Raw genomic sequence first — 15,424 nt, 5'->3', positions numbered from 1 at the left:
CCCGTGGCATCACTTACATCACACTTCTCAGCACACAGCAAGCGCACTGTCTGGGATCTCTTGTCGGTCCCTCTGGTACTGTAAATCACACCGCCGCCTCCTCTCCCTACGCCCGTGCGCCCCTGCAGCTTACTTGCCTTTCTGTAAATCGCTACAACCTACTGACATTCAAGCGGCTCCGCTGGCATTCTGCTGGGTGGCTGAGCAGAAGCCTCCAATCTGTCACTCTGATTTTAATAAATATCACCCACATCAAAGCCCGCGTTTCGAGGCGGGGTGGGAAAGGTAGCTCTGGCATTCACAGAGGCTCCTGCCCGGCTCTGGCCACCTTTCCTCCTCTGCTCCTGCCTTGCGCTTTGGTGTCTCCCTCTCCACCCCTTTCCTGCCGCCAAGCTTCCAGCGGCGCAGTTCCAGCTCGGCGCTGCCAGACTGCCTACCTCCCCGCTCTGCTTGTTTGTCGTAGGGAGCTGCCTGTCGGAGCCCGAGCAGCTTGCCGGAGGGGGTTCGCCTCTCGGGCATGCTCCTTAACAAGCGAGTCAGCCCAGCCTTCTGGGGACCGAGGCGCCGCGAAAGTTGCTCCATGGCGCTAGGAGTCTTGCAATAAGACGCTGCTGGCGGAGAGCGCGCCCGAGGCGCTGCTTTCGCCGCCATCCAACGAACGCGCGCAGCCGGCCAGCCTTCCTGCCTCTCCGCGCTGCGAAGGGGGGCGGTGGTGGGGGGGGGGAAGAGAAGCAGCAACCCCGAGGGAGGCTGGGTCCCTGGAGTCCGTGCAGAATTGGCTCCGCCGCCTTGGCAGACGAGGAGGCACTTCGGAGCCCGAGCTGCCTTTGTCAGCCTGCAGCCGAGAAGGGAAGATTGCAGCCCCAGCGACACCCACCAGCCCCCGCAAGAAGAGGAGAAGGGGAAAGCTCCGGGGGAAGCCGAGGCGGCCGTCCCCGCCCTGTGCCAGCGCACCTCGAGCAAAGCATAACCAAAAACCCCTCGCTGCCTGCAGCCAGCGAGCGGGGCTGGGGCTCCCTGCAGAAGCTACCTTCCTCCCGCCACCAGAACCGAGGAGCAGCCGCGTCTCTCCGCCCGATCCCTCCCGCAGCAGCATCGGCGTCGGCGTCGCAGCCTGGGCACCGATTTCCGTGGAGAGGAGGGGGCAACGCTGCGATGGAGGTGTCAACCTGTGGGCTGCTGCTGCTGCTGCGACCCCTCTCCTAAACCGCTTGCCCGTTTGCCCCAAGACGCTCTGCGGGTGCCGCGGCGGGGGGTGCTCGGGTGCGCGCGTGTGTGCGCGGTGGAGAAGGCGAGGCGAAGGCGCACGGGGCGCGCGAGGGAAGAAGAGCGAGCCAGCCTTTCCCCGGCCAGGTTGGGAGGCGACGGGAAGGTGGCGGCGAGCAGAGGGGAGGCGGGAAGTCCCCGCGCCCTTCCCAGCTTCGCGCAGCAGCAAGCGCGCAAGAGATGCCCCAGCCGCCGCCAGCTGGCACCTGCGCTGCCCTGCGATGAAAGGATTAATTGAGTTGCTTTGAACCGCGGAGGGGAAGCGGCCGGCTCTGGGGACCGAGCAAGGGAAGCCGTCGGAGGGAAGTTGGACAGCGAGGCAGCCTCCTTTGCACCCTCCCTCCTTCGCAGCCCATCCTTCCCCTCTTCTTCTTTTTTTACAGGGTCGTGCCAAGCGAACCCAGCGAGCGGCATCTGCAGGAGCTTCGTGCCCACAGGGCAGCATCAGCGCTGAGAGGACCGGCTTGTCTCCCGCATTGCTCTCCCTGCTGAACCGAAGCCGTCGCTGAGCAGCAGCAGCAGCAGCAGCGAAAAAACAAGCTCATCAGAGCAGGGGGAGCGATTGCGCAATTCTGCCCAGATTGTCTTCCCTCCCCTTCCTCTCAACTCCCCCCCCCCACTCCACCCCAACCCCCAATGCTGCTCAACTCCCGAGGAAACAGAAAGCTGATTCATGGAGCCCAGACCCAGCTTACTCTGTGCTGCTCTCCTTTTGAAGATCAGGATGCTTGCTCCTGCTGCTTGAGACTTTGTGTTAACCCCCTTGCTCTCCCCTCCCCCAAGCCGAGGGGAGCGAGGGGGAGGAAAAAGGCTCCCTGCGATCTCTAGCCTTTTCTCTGTTTTGGAAGTGTGGTTACTGGCTGGCTCAAACCTGGGAAACATTGATGCATCGCTCTGGAAATTCATTGTGTGACTTTCTGGGTATTTGCTGAGTTCCAACCCGAGATGCAGCTCTTGAAAGCTTTATGGGCAATAGCAGGAGCAGCTATCTGCTGTTTTCTTATATTTGTCATCCACTCCCAGTTCCTTAAAGAAGGTAATTATATCTGCATGCCTGCATACACTGGTGTCCCCCCCCCCCTTCCTGATTCCGAATGCTGAGATATTCCTTATTTCTTTCCATTTATTTGCAGTGTGTCCTAGTTCCACAGATCTCTCTTATCTAGTACATTGGTACGTTATTACCAAAACAGGCTTTTTTTCTTTTTTAACTTTATTTTATATGCAACGAAGACACAGGGTTTATATTCCAGCTGAGTGCATTCTATGTGGGCAGTGTTGAAAGCTCTAGCCTTAGTTCATACATTTATAAGCTGAAAACTGTTGTTTTCTTCTGGATGAATGACCTGCTTTGCTGCTATTTAGAACTTGAAATAACACTAAGCCACTGGTAAGTGTATTAATACACTATAAATCCCAATAAGTAAAAATATGTATCATTCATATATATATATATATATATATATATATATAGACTCACCAGTCATCCTCTTCTTTTTCTTCTTTTTTTAAAAAAGCAAATTCAATACATTTTCAATAGATGGCACTAAAGTTCTATGATCAGGGCAAGGAAGAGTAGAGATTGGGCAGGATGCTCATTCCTCCATCCTCCTTTCCTAAGAGTAGAAGAGGCCTTTCTGCCTGATTTTTAGGGGTTTTTTCATTAAGTGTTCAAATAAATTTTGTCTCAGAACAAGCAAACAAATAAGCAATACAGCCAAAGCAAAGCAAATGTAATGATTAAATTTCAAGTGGGAAAAAAGAAGAAGAATCTGATGCATTTCGTAGTTGGACATAAGACTGTTATTGTTATTATTTTTTCTTAAGCCTTTCAGGGGTTTTTTTTTTTGCCACCTTACTGAGAATATTAGGGGTTAGTCCTTCGAGAAGGTTGATTTAATTAACTGAATCCTTTATAAGCCACTGCCCAAGGTGAAAGTTTAGCTTGTTGTTGATTGAATATGTGTGTGTTTAGGTGTGAGAAAAGGTGTAGCTATTTTTTTAAAAAAAGAAATGCAGCAAAGGTTTATAGTAGGTTTTTTTTTGTTACCAGTAGATTAAATGCAGATGGTAACTTAATTGCACTAAGGTCCGATTGAAATCAATGGAAAAAATGAGTCGTGGTTTAAGTCAGGTCGCATTGATTTCAGTGGGAATGAAGTGCAACTAACTTCATCTGGACCTCACCTAATACTAGCAAAAAAGAAAAGAAAAGAAAAAGTGTTCAGATGTCTCAGGATCCATATTTATTCAAAGTAATCACTTAGTATGATATTGGCTCTTGGAAATATGCAAGAACTTTCAGTGCCTCATTGGCAAAGTGCTCTCCCCAATTGGCCAATTGGCCACTGTAGTCTTTAGACATGTCAGTTGCTCATGAACTTTAAATATGTAAGTCATCTAGCAAATATATTGTTATGTATCTATAAGTATTTAGCAATTTTTTTAAAAAAAATCCCCTTTGTGCACCAGATACATGGAATGCCTTACTAGTGTTTCCTGAGCTCCTGCTCAGCGATTTTAAGATTGTTGTTAATTATGATACTGCTAAGAACAACACAGTGTAGAAATATTCTTAGTGCCTTTCCAGTTTTAAGAATTGTATATAAGTAGATATATTAACATCAGGAAAAAATATGGTTATCCCCTTAATAAGAATTTTCAAATTTATAGACTTCCCTAATGTATCCAGGAAGTAGTCCTCTTAAAACACTATAGGGATTAGCAATCTGGTTTTACAAGAAGAGGAATTAAATCTCAGCTGTTTACTTTTTTTTTGAGAACAAGAGAATAATGCCTATCCATTTATTATTTTATGTCTAGAGTGTGGTTACTCTGGAAGTTGGTTGAGAGAATTTGTCCTAAGCTTCCTGTGTAGCTAGGCAACTTGAAGCTTAGTCTATTTTAGCATTTTGACTGATTTTTTTTTAAGGCCATCATTCACAGTGATTGTTGTACTTTAGCTTCTACAGAAACATCACACAATTAAATAGGTTTGGAAGGAATTCCATATTGTTTATTCCTCCATGTGCTTCAAAACACATTTTTCTCGCCTGCATGGCTGGATCTGTTTTTATATTTGAGTGTAGTGATTTCCATATACTGTTCTAAGATTTTTTTGGGAGGTAAAATATATCTATGATGCACTCATTTTTAAACAGTGGGGAACTGAATTTTACCTTTTCTTTAGTTCAGTATTAGATGATGGGGTTGCATGTGTTCCCACTTGTAAATCCCTGGATAAGTCCACTTGCTTGTATATTAGACTTACATCATCAGCATAAATGTGGCAAGCAGCCATTTCTTATTGTCATATGTTTGGACCTCATAATTTGTTAGCTTGAGGATGTCAGTTCGTTGGTTGGTGGATAAACTCAGTTGTTTCAAAGTACGGTTGAAGTTAGTACATCTTGCCTTCATTTTTGGTGGCCCCATTGTATAGCCTTATTTCATGATAAAAACCAGAAATCTCCATTTAATAATCTTTTTTTCAGAAAGATCTATTAGATGGACCCATAATATCAAGCAAGTACCTTACAATTTGTTTATCTTGATCAGACTTAATTGCCAGAACTAAGATATGATGCTCTGTTCAAATATCACCTGCTTCAGTGTTCTTTAGCTAAGAACTGCTGGAAAATATTGTGCCCAGTTGGGTGTAATCTTTGGCTAAGTCTTAGTCATGCTAAGAGGTAGCAAGGCCTTTGCTTAAATCCAGATTATCATGCATGTTGGTTTGCTAACAAATGCTAGATCTATTTATTAACTAAATGTAGCAACTGTTCAGTTTGTTGTAGCTGTCAACCCCTCCCAGAGCTATCATTTCCACCACCAGAATTCCTGGTGTGTGGGTGTGCTTTAAATATATTGTGTGTACACTGCCTATATTAACTGCAGCATAAACATAATATTTGTGCAGTCTCAGATTTTTGTGATCCTAGAAAATAAAGCAGGTAAGACTGACTGGAATACTGAAAAAAAAAATCTAGCAAGGTCAGTTTCCTGTGTTGGCTCTCAAAGCTGTCCAGTTAAGTACAGAATAATTATTTTGTTGCTGTGGCAATGGGCTACTCTTGAAAAACATACAGAATAACTATTTTGTTGTGGCAGTGGGCTACTCTTGGAAAACGTACAGAATCAATTCACATTAACAGTAGTACTGCATTACTGTACAACTCATAAGTGGTAAGAAAACAGGCAACACTTGTTCTGAGATGAGTGAGAAAGAGCTGTTTAAATGGCTGTTTCCATTAATACGTTTTTTTTTTTTTCCACCCAAGAAGTGAAGAATGGCTGACACAAGAGTGCCATTTTTCCACACTTTGGCTTTTGTGTGGAAATACAGGTCGTCCTGTGGCTAATCCATTCCCCTACGTCCAATCTGTCTTTCATTGTTTCAAAAAGATGAATAGAGCTGTGAACCAAGAAAAGGCTATTGTGATATATAATTGCTGTCCCATGCCTGTCTGATCTTCATACAAAGCAATTTAACATATTCTGGTAGGTTTCTGTCAGTTTGAAGAGCTGCTAAAAATTAAAACACTTAGCAATTGCTATAGAAGATTAGAAGTAGACATGGGATATTGATTAGCTCTTGCTCATTCAAAATGTTCTATCACCTTTTTAATATTATCTTCAATGGAAAGTAGAGCTGTATAAATATTATAGGGTGCTACAACACTTTCCCAGCAAAACAGATCATCAAATAGTTCCCCCATTGCAATCACTGAATAGTGTGTCGATGATGAAAGGGCATCTTGAATAGGTGGCTGTGTAAAGACTTTAAAGCAGCTTAATTAGATGGAAAACTTCACTGCTGTATACAAGGAGCAATATATAACCACTCTTTTCTTTATCTCAGAGAATGTTGTACAGCTTTGGAATGTCTGTTTCATAATATGGATGTAGATGTTGTAGTACATCCTTATGAATCCTTGTTATGTAAATATGAAGCAGACATTTTTATATATAATAATTAGGATTTTGAATGCAGTGTTGGGTCAGAATAGAATGATATGCCTCTGTAAAAGTTAAACTGTGAAAAGAAAACACTTGCTTAGTTAATTGGAGCATACCCAAAACCAAATGAAGTTAAGAACTACTGCCAACTCTTATTGGCCTGCGGGTTTTAGAATGAAAGGAGTAAGGCGATGGATTTTTTAAAAAATTGTTGTTGTTGTTTCATATAGGTATAATGGTATAATGCAGCCCAGTTTCTGGGCAATGAATCTCCCACCACCAATTTCAATCTTATTTAATAGTTATTTTTTATTCATCATAGATTTTGATCCATTAAGGTCCAAGAACCCAAAATTTACCTAAGTGTCTTAATCTTGAAACTTGCTGTATTACCATGAAAACTATACTACAGATGGGGTACACCAAAGCTATTCCTGCAACATTTCTCAAAGCATAGCATAGCTCAACATTGTAGCGATGTTTCACTGCAGTTATAAACACCAGCATTGGTTCAAAAAAGGACACAAGGCTATGGGTGAATTATCACTGTAGATACAGGCTTGTTAGCGGCTTATGTTAGAACTTGTTGAGATGATTAGTTTTTATTTTGTGACTGAGTGCCATTTGACAAATATTTTAAAGTATATGAAAACCAGGCCTGGAACTTTCCTACCGTATCAGACAGTAGTTTGCTTCATCAAATTACTGTCTTTATGGAGACTCTCACAGGACCACAAAGGTTAGAACTGCACATAGTCACAGGTAAAACAAGTGTTGTTTCCCTTGGGAATTTGTCCTTCTCTGAGCTTCCCATAGGCAAATGATTGGCCACTGTGAGAACAGATTGCTAGACCTGATGGATTTTTGATCTGTTACGTTCTTGTGAGGAGATTATCACAACTGTCCAATATGACGACATAGCAAAAGGTTTTATGCTAATATTACAGTATTTATGTGACCTACTTCAGTTCCGACTCTACGCCGTGGTACTGTATTGCTGGAGCATGTGGAACTGGCAATAAGGACTCCCGAATCTAAGAGACGATACAGATAAGGAACATGGGTGTGGTCTTGGCACTGCACTGTTGTAACCTTCACTTGTTTGCTGTTGCAGTGTAATGTGTGCAAGGTGACAAACGGCAAGGGATGGAGATGAGGGCTGCTGTTCCCTTGGGCTGTTGAGCAGCCTTTTACTTGACAAGTCAAGTTCACAAAGACTGCTTTTGCTGCAGTACATCAAATCCTTAAAGCTGGTTTAAAGGATTCAATTGGGCTAATTCCAGAGTTGGTCCTTTTCAGTTGCAACCTTAAAGTACGTGTGTGTGTGTGTGTGTGTGTGTGTGTGTGTATTTCTCCCCACAAATTTAGCTAATGCTCATTTGAGACAGGGGGCATCATTGATATTAATTTTTTTGTATTACAATTTCCTCTATGGAGCTGAAGTTGGTATGCACTGTTTTATCACCTGTTTTATCTTCACAATAGCTTTGTAGGGTAAGTTCAGATTGACAGATAGTAACTGGCTCAAGGTCGCCCAGTGAGTTCCGTGGCTGAATGGAGATTTGAACCTTTTGCTTCCTCAGTTCTAGTCTGACACTTGAACCACTGTTCCTCGGACTGAGGCTTATAAATGACGGATACACATTTAGGAACATGATATATGTGTCAGCTATTAACCAACTGTGAGTTATATGAGGCTTCAAAATCTGTTGGAGCAGATCCTTCCTGCTCGTATGAGGCTGCCCCTGTGGTTTTTAGAAGATAGATTGCATCGTGGAACTTCCTTAATGGAATAAAGAACAACATATCTTTATAGATTGATAAATATGTGCTATCTTTGGAGTGCAATGCATGTATTTCTGAGCAGACTAACAAGTCTCTTTCTTTATCCTTAAGTTTCGTAAGTCCAGAACATTTTGCTTTCTGGAAAGGAGTGGTTTTTGCCTATTTCCAGTTTTTTAAAAACTCATTTGTATTTTGGCCCTTACTGAATACCAATAGTATACCAGGTCTGGATTGTGGCAAATGTTTGTGGCTATCCTGACCTGTCTTGTGCCCTGAAAGACACTGCATTTGAGCTCCCGGTCCCCATATTTCACTGACCACTCATTGGCTTCCATCTTTTAATCAGCATAAAAACTGTAATATAATTGTTGAGTTGGAAGGGACCCTGAGGATCATCCAGTTCAACCCCCTGCAATGCAGAAATATGCAGTTGTCCTGTACAGGGATTGAACCTGTGACCTTGGTGTTATCAGTAAAAAGGTAAAGGTACCCCATACCGTTTGGTCCATTAACGGACGACTCTGGGGTTGTGGCGCTCATCTCACTTTACTGGCTGAGGGAGCTGGCATACAGCTTCTGGGTCATGTGGCCAGCATGACTAAGCCGCTTCTGGTGAACCAGAGCAGCGCACAGAAATGCCGTTTACCTTCCCACCAGAGCGGTACCTATTTATCTACTTGCACTTTGACGTGCTTTTGAACTCCTAGGTGGGCAGGAGCTGGGACCAAACAACGGGAGCACACCCCGTTGCAGGGATTTGAACTGCCAACCTTCTGATCGGCAATCCCAAGGCTCTGTGGTTTAGACCACAGTGCCACCCGGATCCCTTGGTGTTATCAGTACCGCACTCCAGTTTTCTACCAGACTGTCGAGATTTTGAATATACTTAAAAATAAATAAATAGAAAGTGTCTAACTACAAATAGTTCTGTGCTGTTTGTAACCCAGTGAGAGGATTTTCACACAAAAAAGTATGCTGTTCTTTGTTTTCATTTTGGATGAAAATTCCAGTATGTCTCGATTATAACTTGGGAATGGGAAGAAGTATACTGCATAAAAACAAGATGTACACTGCATAAAAACTCTTTCATTAAGAGAATGTTGTCTACTGTGTGGTTTATTAATTGTCATGCAGCAATTGTTGTTATGGTAACAACTAAGTATGGATCTGTGCTAGAGGAATAGGAGAACACAGTAGCTGAAGCTGGAGAAAATTGTGCAGGAGAAAGCATGCAGTCTGATGTCCGAGATGAAGCCACATCAAAAGACCATTTTTTAAATTCAGCCATAAGCCCTGATGTGCTGCCATCATCACTCCTTTCACCCAATTTAGCTATAAGTTCAGACCACAGTCTTATTTGGAAGCAGAGAACTATTATGCACTGTGTCTGGACAGCTTTATTCTTGCACAACCTACTTTCTTGAACTTGGTTTTCCATAATTGCCCATTGGGTGTTAAATTTACTAAGCAAAAGTGCATGTTCAGGGTCACCAAATAGTAAAGGCATAACTTATCAATTTCAACAATCAGGAGTTTTATATCTCCATCCTTATCTAGAGACAAACATATTGCTGGTTTTTCAGTAACCTCAGAGGTTCAAGGCATTAAGAGCAGGGACATCATTCGATGATTAGAAGTTTCTTTTGAACCACTTAGAAGTGGCAAGGTTCCCCCCCCCTCACTTTATTTAAGACATGCAATTATTAGTGTTTCTAAGTAGCATACTTAAAAGTAAACCATACAGAGAATAAAACAATAAAAATCCATCATAAAAATGAACATAACCTGGCATTTAATTTAACATGTATGTTCCCTAAACTTTTATTGTTATTTATGGTTATCAGTCATGTGAAATCTTAACTGCTGACTCTTACAAAACAGCATGTTTTTACATGAGTAGAATGTGCACTTTTATTTAAAATGCATCTCTGGGTTATTTGTGAGCCATAGGAATTCATTCATTTATTTTTTTTGAAAATATAGTCCAGCCCCCCACAAGGTCGGAGGGACCGGCCCCATGCTGAAAAAGTTTTCTGATCCCTGACTTAAAATATGAACAAGAGTGTTTAACAACGCATGCCCAGTGTGAAGCATATCATGCTATTTCTGTTACTCTTTGGAGAAGTCAAGTCAATTGTTGATACAGTACCTTGGATTTTGTTGCTTGGTCTGCATAGCATAGGAAAATGTACATTGCATGCAGTTAATGACAGATGAATCAGTTTTTAGATTATGCACTGACACAAGTAACCATATTTTTCTCACCTAGGCTTTCTGTGGTACTGAACACCCAAGGACAATGTATTTATTTATTGCTGTAACAATCACAGTTATAAAACTAGACAAAAATAAAATCTAACTTGTATCTTCATCATTATGCTAAACGTTTAACTAAAAATATCTGGTATTTAGCATTCCAAGTAGTAATTCCTTAATAATTCTTAGCTGATCAGTGAAACAACCAGTTAAAAATAACTTCAGATTACTGACCATGTCAATCTCAAAGCTGTCTCTTAATGCTTGTTAACATACCAATTTAGTTAGAATGGTTGCTTAAAATGCTTTTTGAATGTTTTTAAAATTACCTACTTAACAAATTCAATGTTTTAAGGTAATTTGTTTCAATTACAAAAGACTGTAGAACATAAGCAAGAAGCTACATGCATGATTGCATCAGTTGGCAGAGCCAGAAGTTGAAAAGACAAGAGTGGATTAAAAACTGTTCTTCCATTGTTGAGATGTCTGCAAAAAGAAATTTCTTGTTTGTTAATGTTTGTTTAATCACAGAGACTATCTAAGAGACAGAAGCAGAGAGGTTTGGATTTGAATAATAAGTAAAAATTGGCAGGAAAGAGGGTTGCATATGATGAAGGTTGCATACTATGAATAAGGCCCCCTGACTGTTAAGTCCAGTTGCAGAAAACTCTGGGGCTGCAGCACTCACCTCTCACTTTACAGGCCGAGGGAGCTGGCATTTGTCCGCAGACAGTTTTTCCAGGTCATGTGGCCAGTATGACTAAGCCGCTTTTGGCACAACAGAACACCAAAACCAGAGCAGTGCATAGACACAGCGTTTACCTTCCCGCTGCAGCGGTACCTATTTATCTACTTGCACTTTTTGGCCTGCTTTCAAACTGCTAGGTTGGCAGGAGCTGGGACAGAGCAATGGGAGCTCACCCCATCACGGGGATTCGAACCGCCGACCTTCTTATTGGCAAGCCAAAGCGGCTCAGTGGTTTAGGCCACAGCGCCACCCATGTCCCACCCATACTATGAATAGGTTGCAACTATTTCTAAGGTGCTACCTATGAATCATTTAGGGACAGGATATGGCTAAGCAGACTTCATCCTGAATATATACGTTCTGTTGGTTGGATATGTAGCAAATCTGGGAGGATGTGTCCAACAGGTTTGGGTGGAGTTAAACTTCCTTGTAGGAACAGGATTGTAGTTTTGAAGTACAGTACTTCTGGATCTGGTCTTGGTTGTTTTTTTAAAGACAACCAGATGGCAGTTGTGGCAGTGATTCTGACTGGTGCACCAACTGTGGTCTTTGCTGTAAAGGGTAGACCTTGCCACAAGCTACTTCCAGTTTCATCAAGAGGTCCGGAGGGTGGCAACACGAGAACGGGGCCTTCTCTGCAGTGGCTCCCCATCTGTGGAATGCTCTCCCCATAAGTGAAGTTCACCTGGCGCCTTCATTATACAACTTTAGGCACCAGGCAAAAACATTCCTTTTTACCCAGGCCTTTGGTGGATCTTATTGACATCCAACACCCTTTTAGAAAGTGGTTCTTTTGGGGGGTTGTTTATTGGGTTATTGCTTTGGGTTTGTTTTTATTTGTTGTGGTCTTGTTGTGAACTGCCCTGAGACCACTGGGTATAGGGCGGTGTATAAGTTGAATAAATAATAAATTATAATAATAAATTCATGTGCCGTGGATGGGCTTAAGTATGTTGAAGCAAAATGGGGCAGCTAGACTGATATCTAGGGACGCAGGTGGCGCTGTGGGTTAAAGCCTCAGCGCCTAGGGCTTGCCGATCGAAAGGTCGGCGGTTCGAATCCCTGCGGCGGGGTGCGCTCCCGCTGCTCGGTCCCAGCGCCTGCCAACCTAGCAGTTCGAAAGCACCTCCGGGTGCAAGTAGATAAATAGGGACCGCTTACCAGCGGGAAGGTAAACGGCGTTTCCGTGTGCGGCTCTGGCTCTGGCTCTGGCCAGAGCAGCGATGTCACGCTGGCCACGTGACCCGGAAGTGTCTCCGGACAGCGATGGCCCCTGGCCTCTTAAGTGAGATGGGCGCACAACCCCAGAGTCTGTCAAGACTGGCCCGTACGGGCAGGGGTACCTTTACCTTTACCTTTACCTAGACTGATATCAGAAGTCCATCTTTGTTATTGTGTGACATATAGTTCATTCTTAGGCCATATTGGGTCGTTTTGACCCTTTTAAAGCTCTAAACAGTTAAGGAGACTGGATGTCTGTAGGACTATCTTCCTCCCAAAAGGAATTTTCCTCCATACTTTAGTGTAGTGGGGAGACTCTACTGTATTGTCCACTTCCACCAGAGATGTGGCCATTGGTCACAAGTGACAGGGCTTCTTAGCAATGGAAAGTTTTCATGAGGAGTTTGCTGACCCTCTCTATGTCTTCAGACTCCAGTCAAAAACATTTCTTCCTTAGACATAGCTCCAGTGATAAATACAACAAAATGTATCTGTGGCTGTAATGCTTATGTTTGTTTAGGTTAATTTTTTTGTAGGGGGAAGTTGTTGGTGCTCAGATTTTATATATTGGGTTTTTATTATTAAAAATAGGATAGTTTTCATTGAAACTGTTACAGTGGTACCTCGGGTTAAGTTCTTAACCTGAAACTGTTCTTAACCTGAGGTACCATTTTAGCTAATGGGGCCTCCTGTTGTTGCTGCGCCGCTGGAGCGTGATTTCTGTTCTCATCCCGAAGCAAAGTTCTTAACCCGAGGTACTGTTTCTGAGTTAGCGGGGTCTGTAACCTGAAGTGTCTGTAACCTGAAGCGTATGTAACCCGAGGTACCACTGTATATCTCAAGGACTGCTTTTCTCAATATGAACCTACCCCAACTGTGAGATCGTCTTCTGAGCCCCCGCCCCTTGTGTGCCCCCTCCTTGACATAGCTGTCAAGTGTCCCTTATTTGAAGGGACAGTCCCTTATTCCAGCGCCATGTCCCGCTGCTGTCCCTTATTGATGGATGTCCCTTAAATGCCCCTTAAATGATGTCCCTTAAATTTCAAAGGAAGCAGCTCCTCTCCCTGGTGGCCAGGGAGGAGGGAGGCTCCAACTGTGTTGCTCACCCAATAAGAAGTCTAAGAACGACTGGGGGGGTGGAGCTTGCATGTGTGATGGCCTGGAAATCCGATTCAGAGGCTGAACCGGAGGAATCCCAGCCTGCACAGGAGTCCCCGCCTCCAGGGCCGGCTGAACTGGGGCAGGGCTTCGATTCTGAGGCGCCTGCACCTGTGCCGGATCCTCAGGAGCAGGCACCATGTGATTCCACTCTGGCTCCAGAGGTGGTTGAGGACTCAGTGCCTGCAGGTGAGTCTCCCCCTGGGTCCAGTAACCCTTCAGCCTCTCCTGAACTGCAGAGGCTCAGGGCAGAGAGGTGGAGGGAACTGGTTTCTCCCAGGAGGAGTACTTGCCTTAAGGCCAGGAGAGGCGGGTCTCCTGGGGGCTGGGACCCCCCCCTGGCCTCAGAGAAGATAAAGGCTAGTCAGCCCGGTCCCAGGTTGCGGGAGCAACGTCGCTGAAGAGCTGTTTTGGCCAGCACCCCAGAGTTCCCCCAGAGTTCCTGTCCTTGCCCGGCTCCTCGCTGTGGACCCCACTTCGCCCGTGGAGGACTGTCTGCCGACCTTCGACTCAGGTCCTGGACCTCGCCCCACAGTAACCTCCCCCCTGGACCAGCACAGCATGCTTTGTGTGTGGCTAGTTAATGCAAGCTGAGGGGGGTTTTGAATGCTGGACGCCATTTTGTTGCATGTGCTGCTGCAAACTTTACTGTGCAAAACCAGGCCGGGGAGCCATCTTAAGTTGAGGCTGCATAGGCCTTGTGGTGCATGTGATTCAGATTCTAGTCAGTTGAACCTCTGGTGACAAAGTTGGTTGGACAGTGTTCTCGAAGCTACCAGCATGAGTTTGACCAGACTGCAGGAGGACAGGAAGACTGGAGTGCCCGGAACACATGAGGTTGCAGGTCCCTTATTTTGGCTGCTGGTCCCTTATTTTCAAATCAGTAAGTTGACAGCTATGCTCCTTGAGAGGTCCGGAGGGTGGCAACAGGAGTGTAGGCCTTTTCTGCAGTGCTCCCCATTTGTGGAATGCTCTCCCCAAGGAGCTTAAGCTGGCGCCTTTAGGTGCCAGGCAAAAATGTTTTGACATCCAATTCCCTTTTAAATATGTTGTTGGGGTGGGCGGTAATTAGTTTGTTGTTCTTATTTTTACTATGTATTTTGCGGTTTTTATATTGTTTTTTTTTAAAATTGCTCTGAGATCTGCAGATGAAGATTGGCATACAAATTTAATAAATAATCATATTAATTATTGGCCAGCTATTGTGAAGTTGAAGGCGCAAGATAAAAAAAAGAATTAATAGAAGTTGCGGTTGCGATAAAATCTGAGTTAGAAATTTAACATTCTTGTCAGCAGCTTTGAGCATTCGGGGTTTTGTGTGAATGGCTTACACATCCTTCTATGGAACAGATGCATAGTTTTATGTAGGACAATCCAGAAAGAAGAAACCACTTTTATTTCTTGTTCCTCTTGTGTTCCATCACGTCAAAGCCACCTCTTACATTGCGAAGCATGAGATATGAGTTGCAGCAGAACATCAGTTGGGGTTGCTGCTACCATTGGAAATAATTGTCATTTGGATTGATGAATGTTTGTTTAAAATGCCAGCACTTTCTCCTGGTGCTCCTTAGTTCCTTCATATATCAGCTTAGGAAGAGAAATTCTTACCCTTCCTCAAAATCTCTGCACATACCAGAGAAGTTGGGAGAGATTGGTAGCAAAAACAAATAGAAGCTTGCTAGTTGGAATCTGTCTGTCTCTGGAGACATTGGATGAATCCCCCTTTGGGAGTAAAGCAAAACTGTTGGAGAGTTGTAGCGCCTGCTCTGGTTGTAGGGACTGATATGGGTGAGACATGTTTTGTTGCAGATGGGCCAGATGAAGGCATTCGTTTTTGTTGCAGGTGCACCGTGGTGCTTCTTTTCTCTGTGTTCCTCCCAGCAGTCGTTCCTCCTCTGGTCATTGCTGTGTATACACAACCTGTCTTGTCTGTCTCGAGGCACCACAATCATCTGCAAGAGATGCCTATGTGGTGGAGTTAATGTTGCCATTCTTCATGTCTCATTTGCAGACATCTTTGGTCTGGCGGAC

The 15,424-nt window shown here is 44.1% G+C and overlaps 1 protein-coding gene across 9 annotated transcripts in view; it reads left to right on the top strand.

Annotated features, from left to right (window-relative positions):
- The window catches only part of TAFA5 (TAFA chemokine like family member 5), a 339,258-nt gene that overhangs the window by 93,408 nt on the left and 230,426 nt on the right, over window positions 1-15,424 (top strand). The window contains exon 1 of one of the 9 annotated variants that reach the window (XM_079994428.1): window positions 720-2,302. The exons of 7 other annotated variants lie outside the window; for them this stretch is intronic. In XM_079994428.1, the coding sequence (XP_079850554.1) occupies window positions 2,212-2,302 (91 nt within the window). In that variant the 5' untranslated portion in view covers window positions 720-2,211. Of the gene's footprint in view, window positions 1-719; window positions 2,303-15,424 lie in introns of those variants that run through there. One more of the 9 variants, XM_079994432.1, reaches the window with a different exon arrangement.

This window comes from Podarcis cretensis, assembly GCF_951804945.1.
Source record: "Podarcis cretensis genome assembly, chromosome: 10".
In the NCBI taxonomy this organism is placed as follows: Eukaryota; Metazoa; Chordata; class Lepidosauria; order Squamata; family Lacertidae; genus Podarcis; species Podarcis cretensis.
This window is presented reverse-complemented; position numbering and strand designations above follow the sequence as displayed.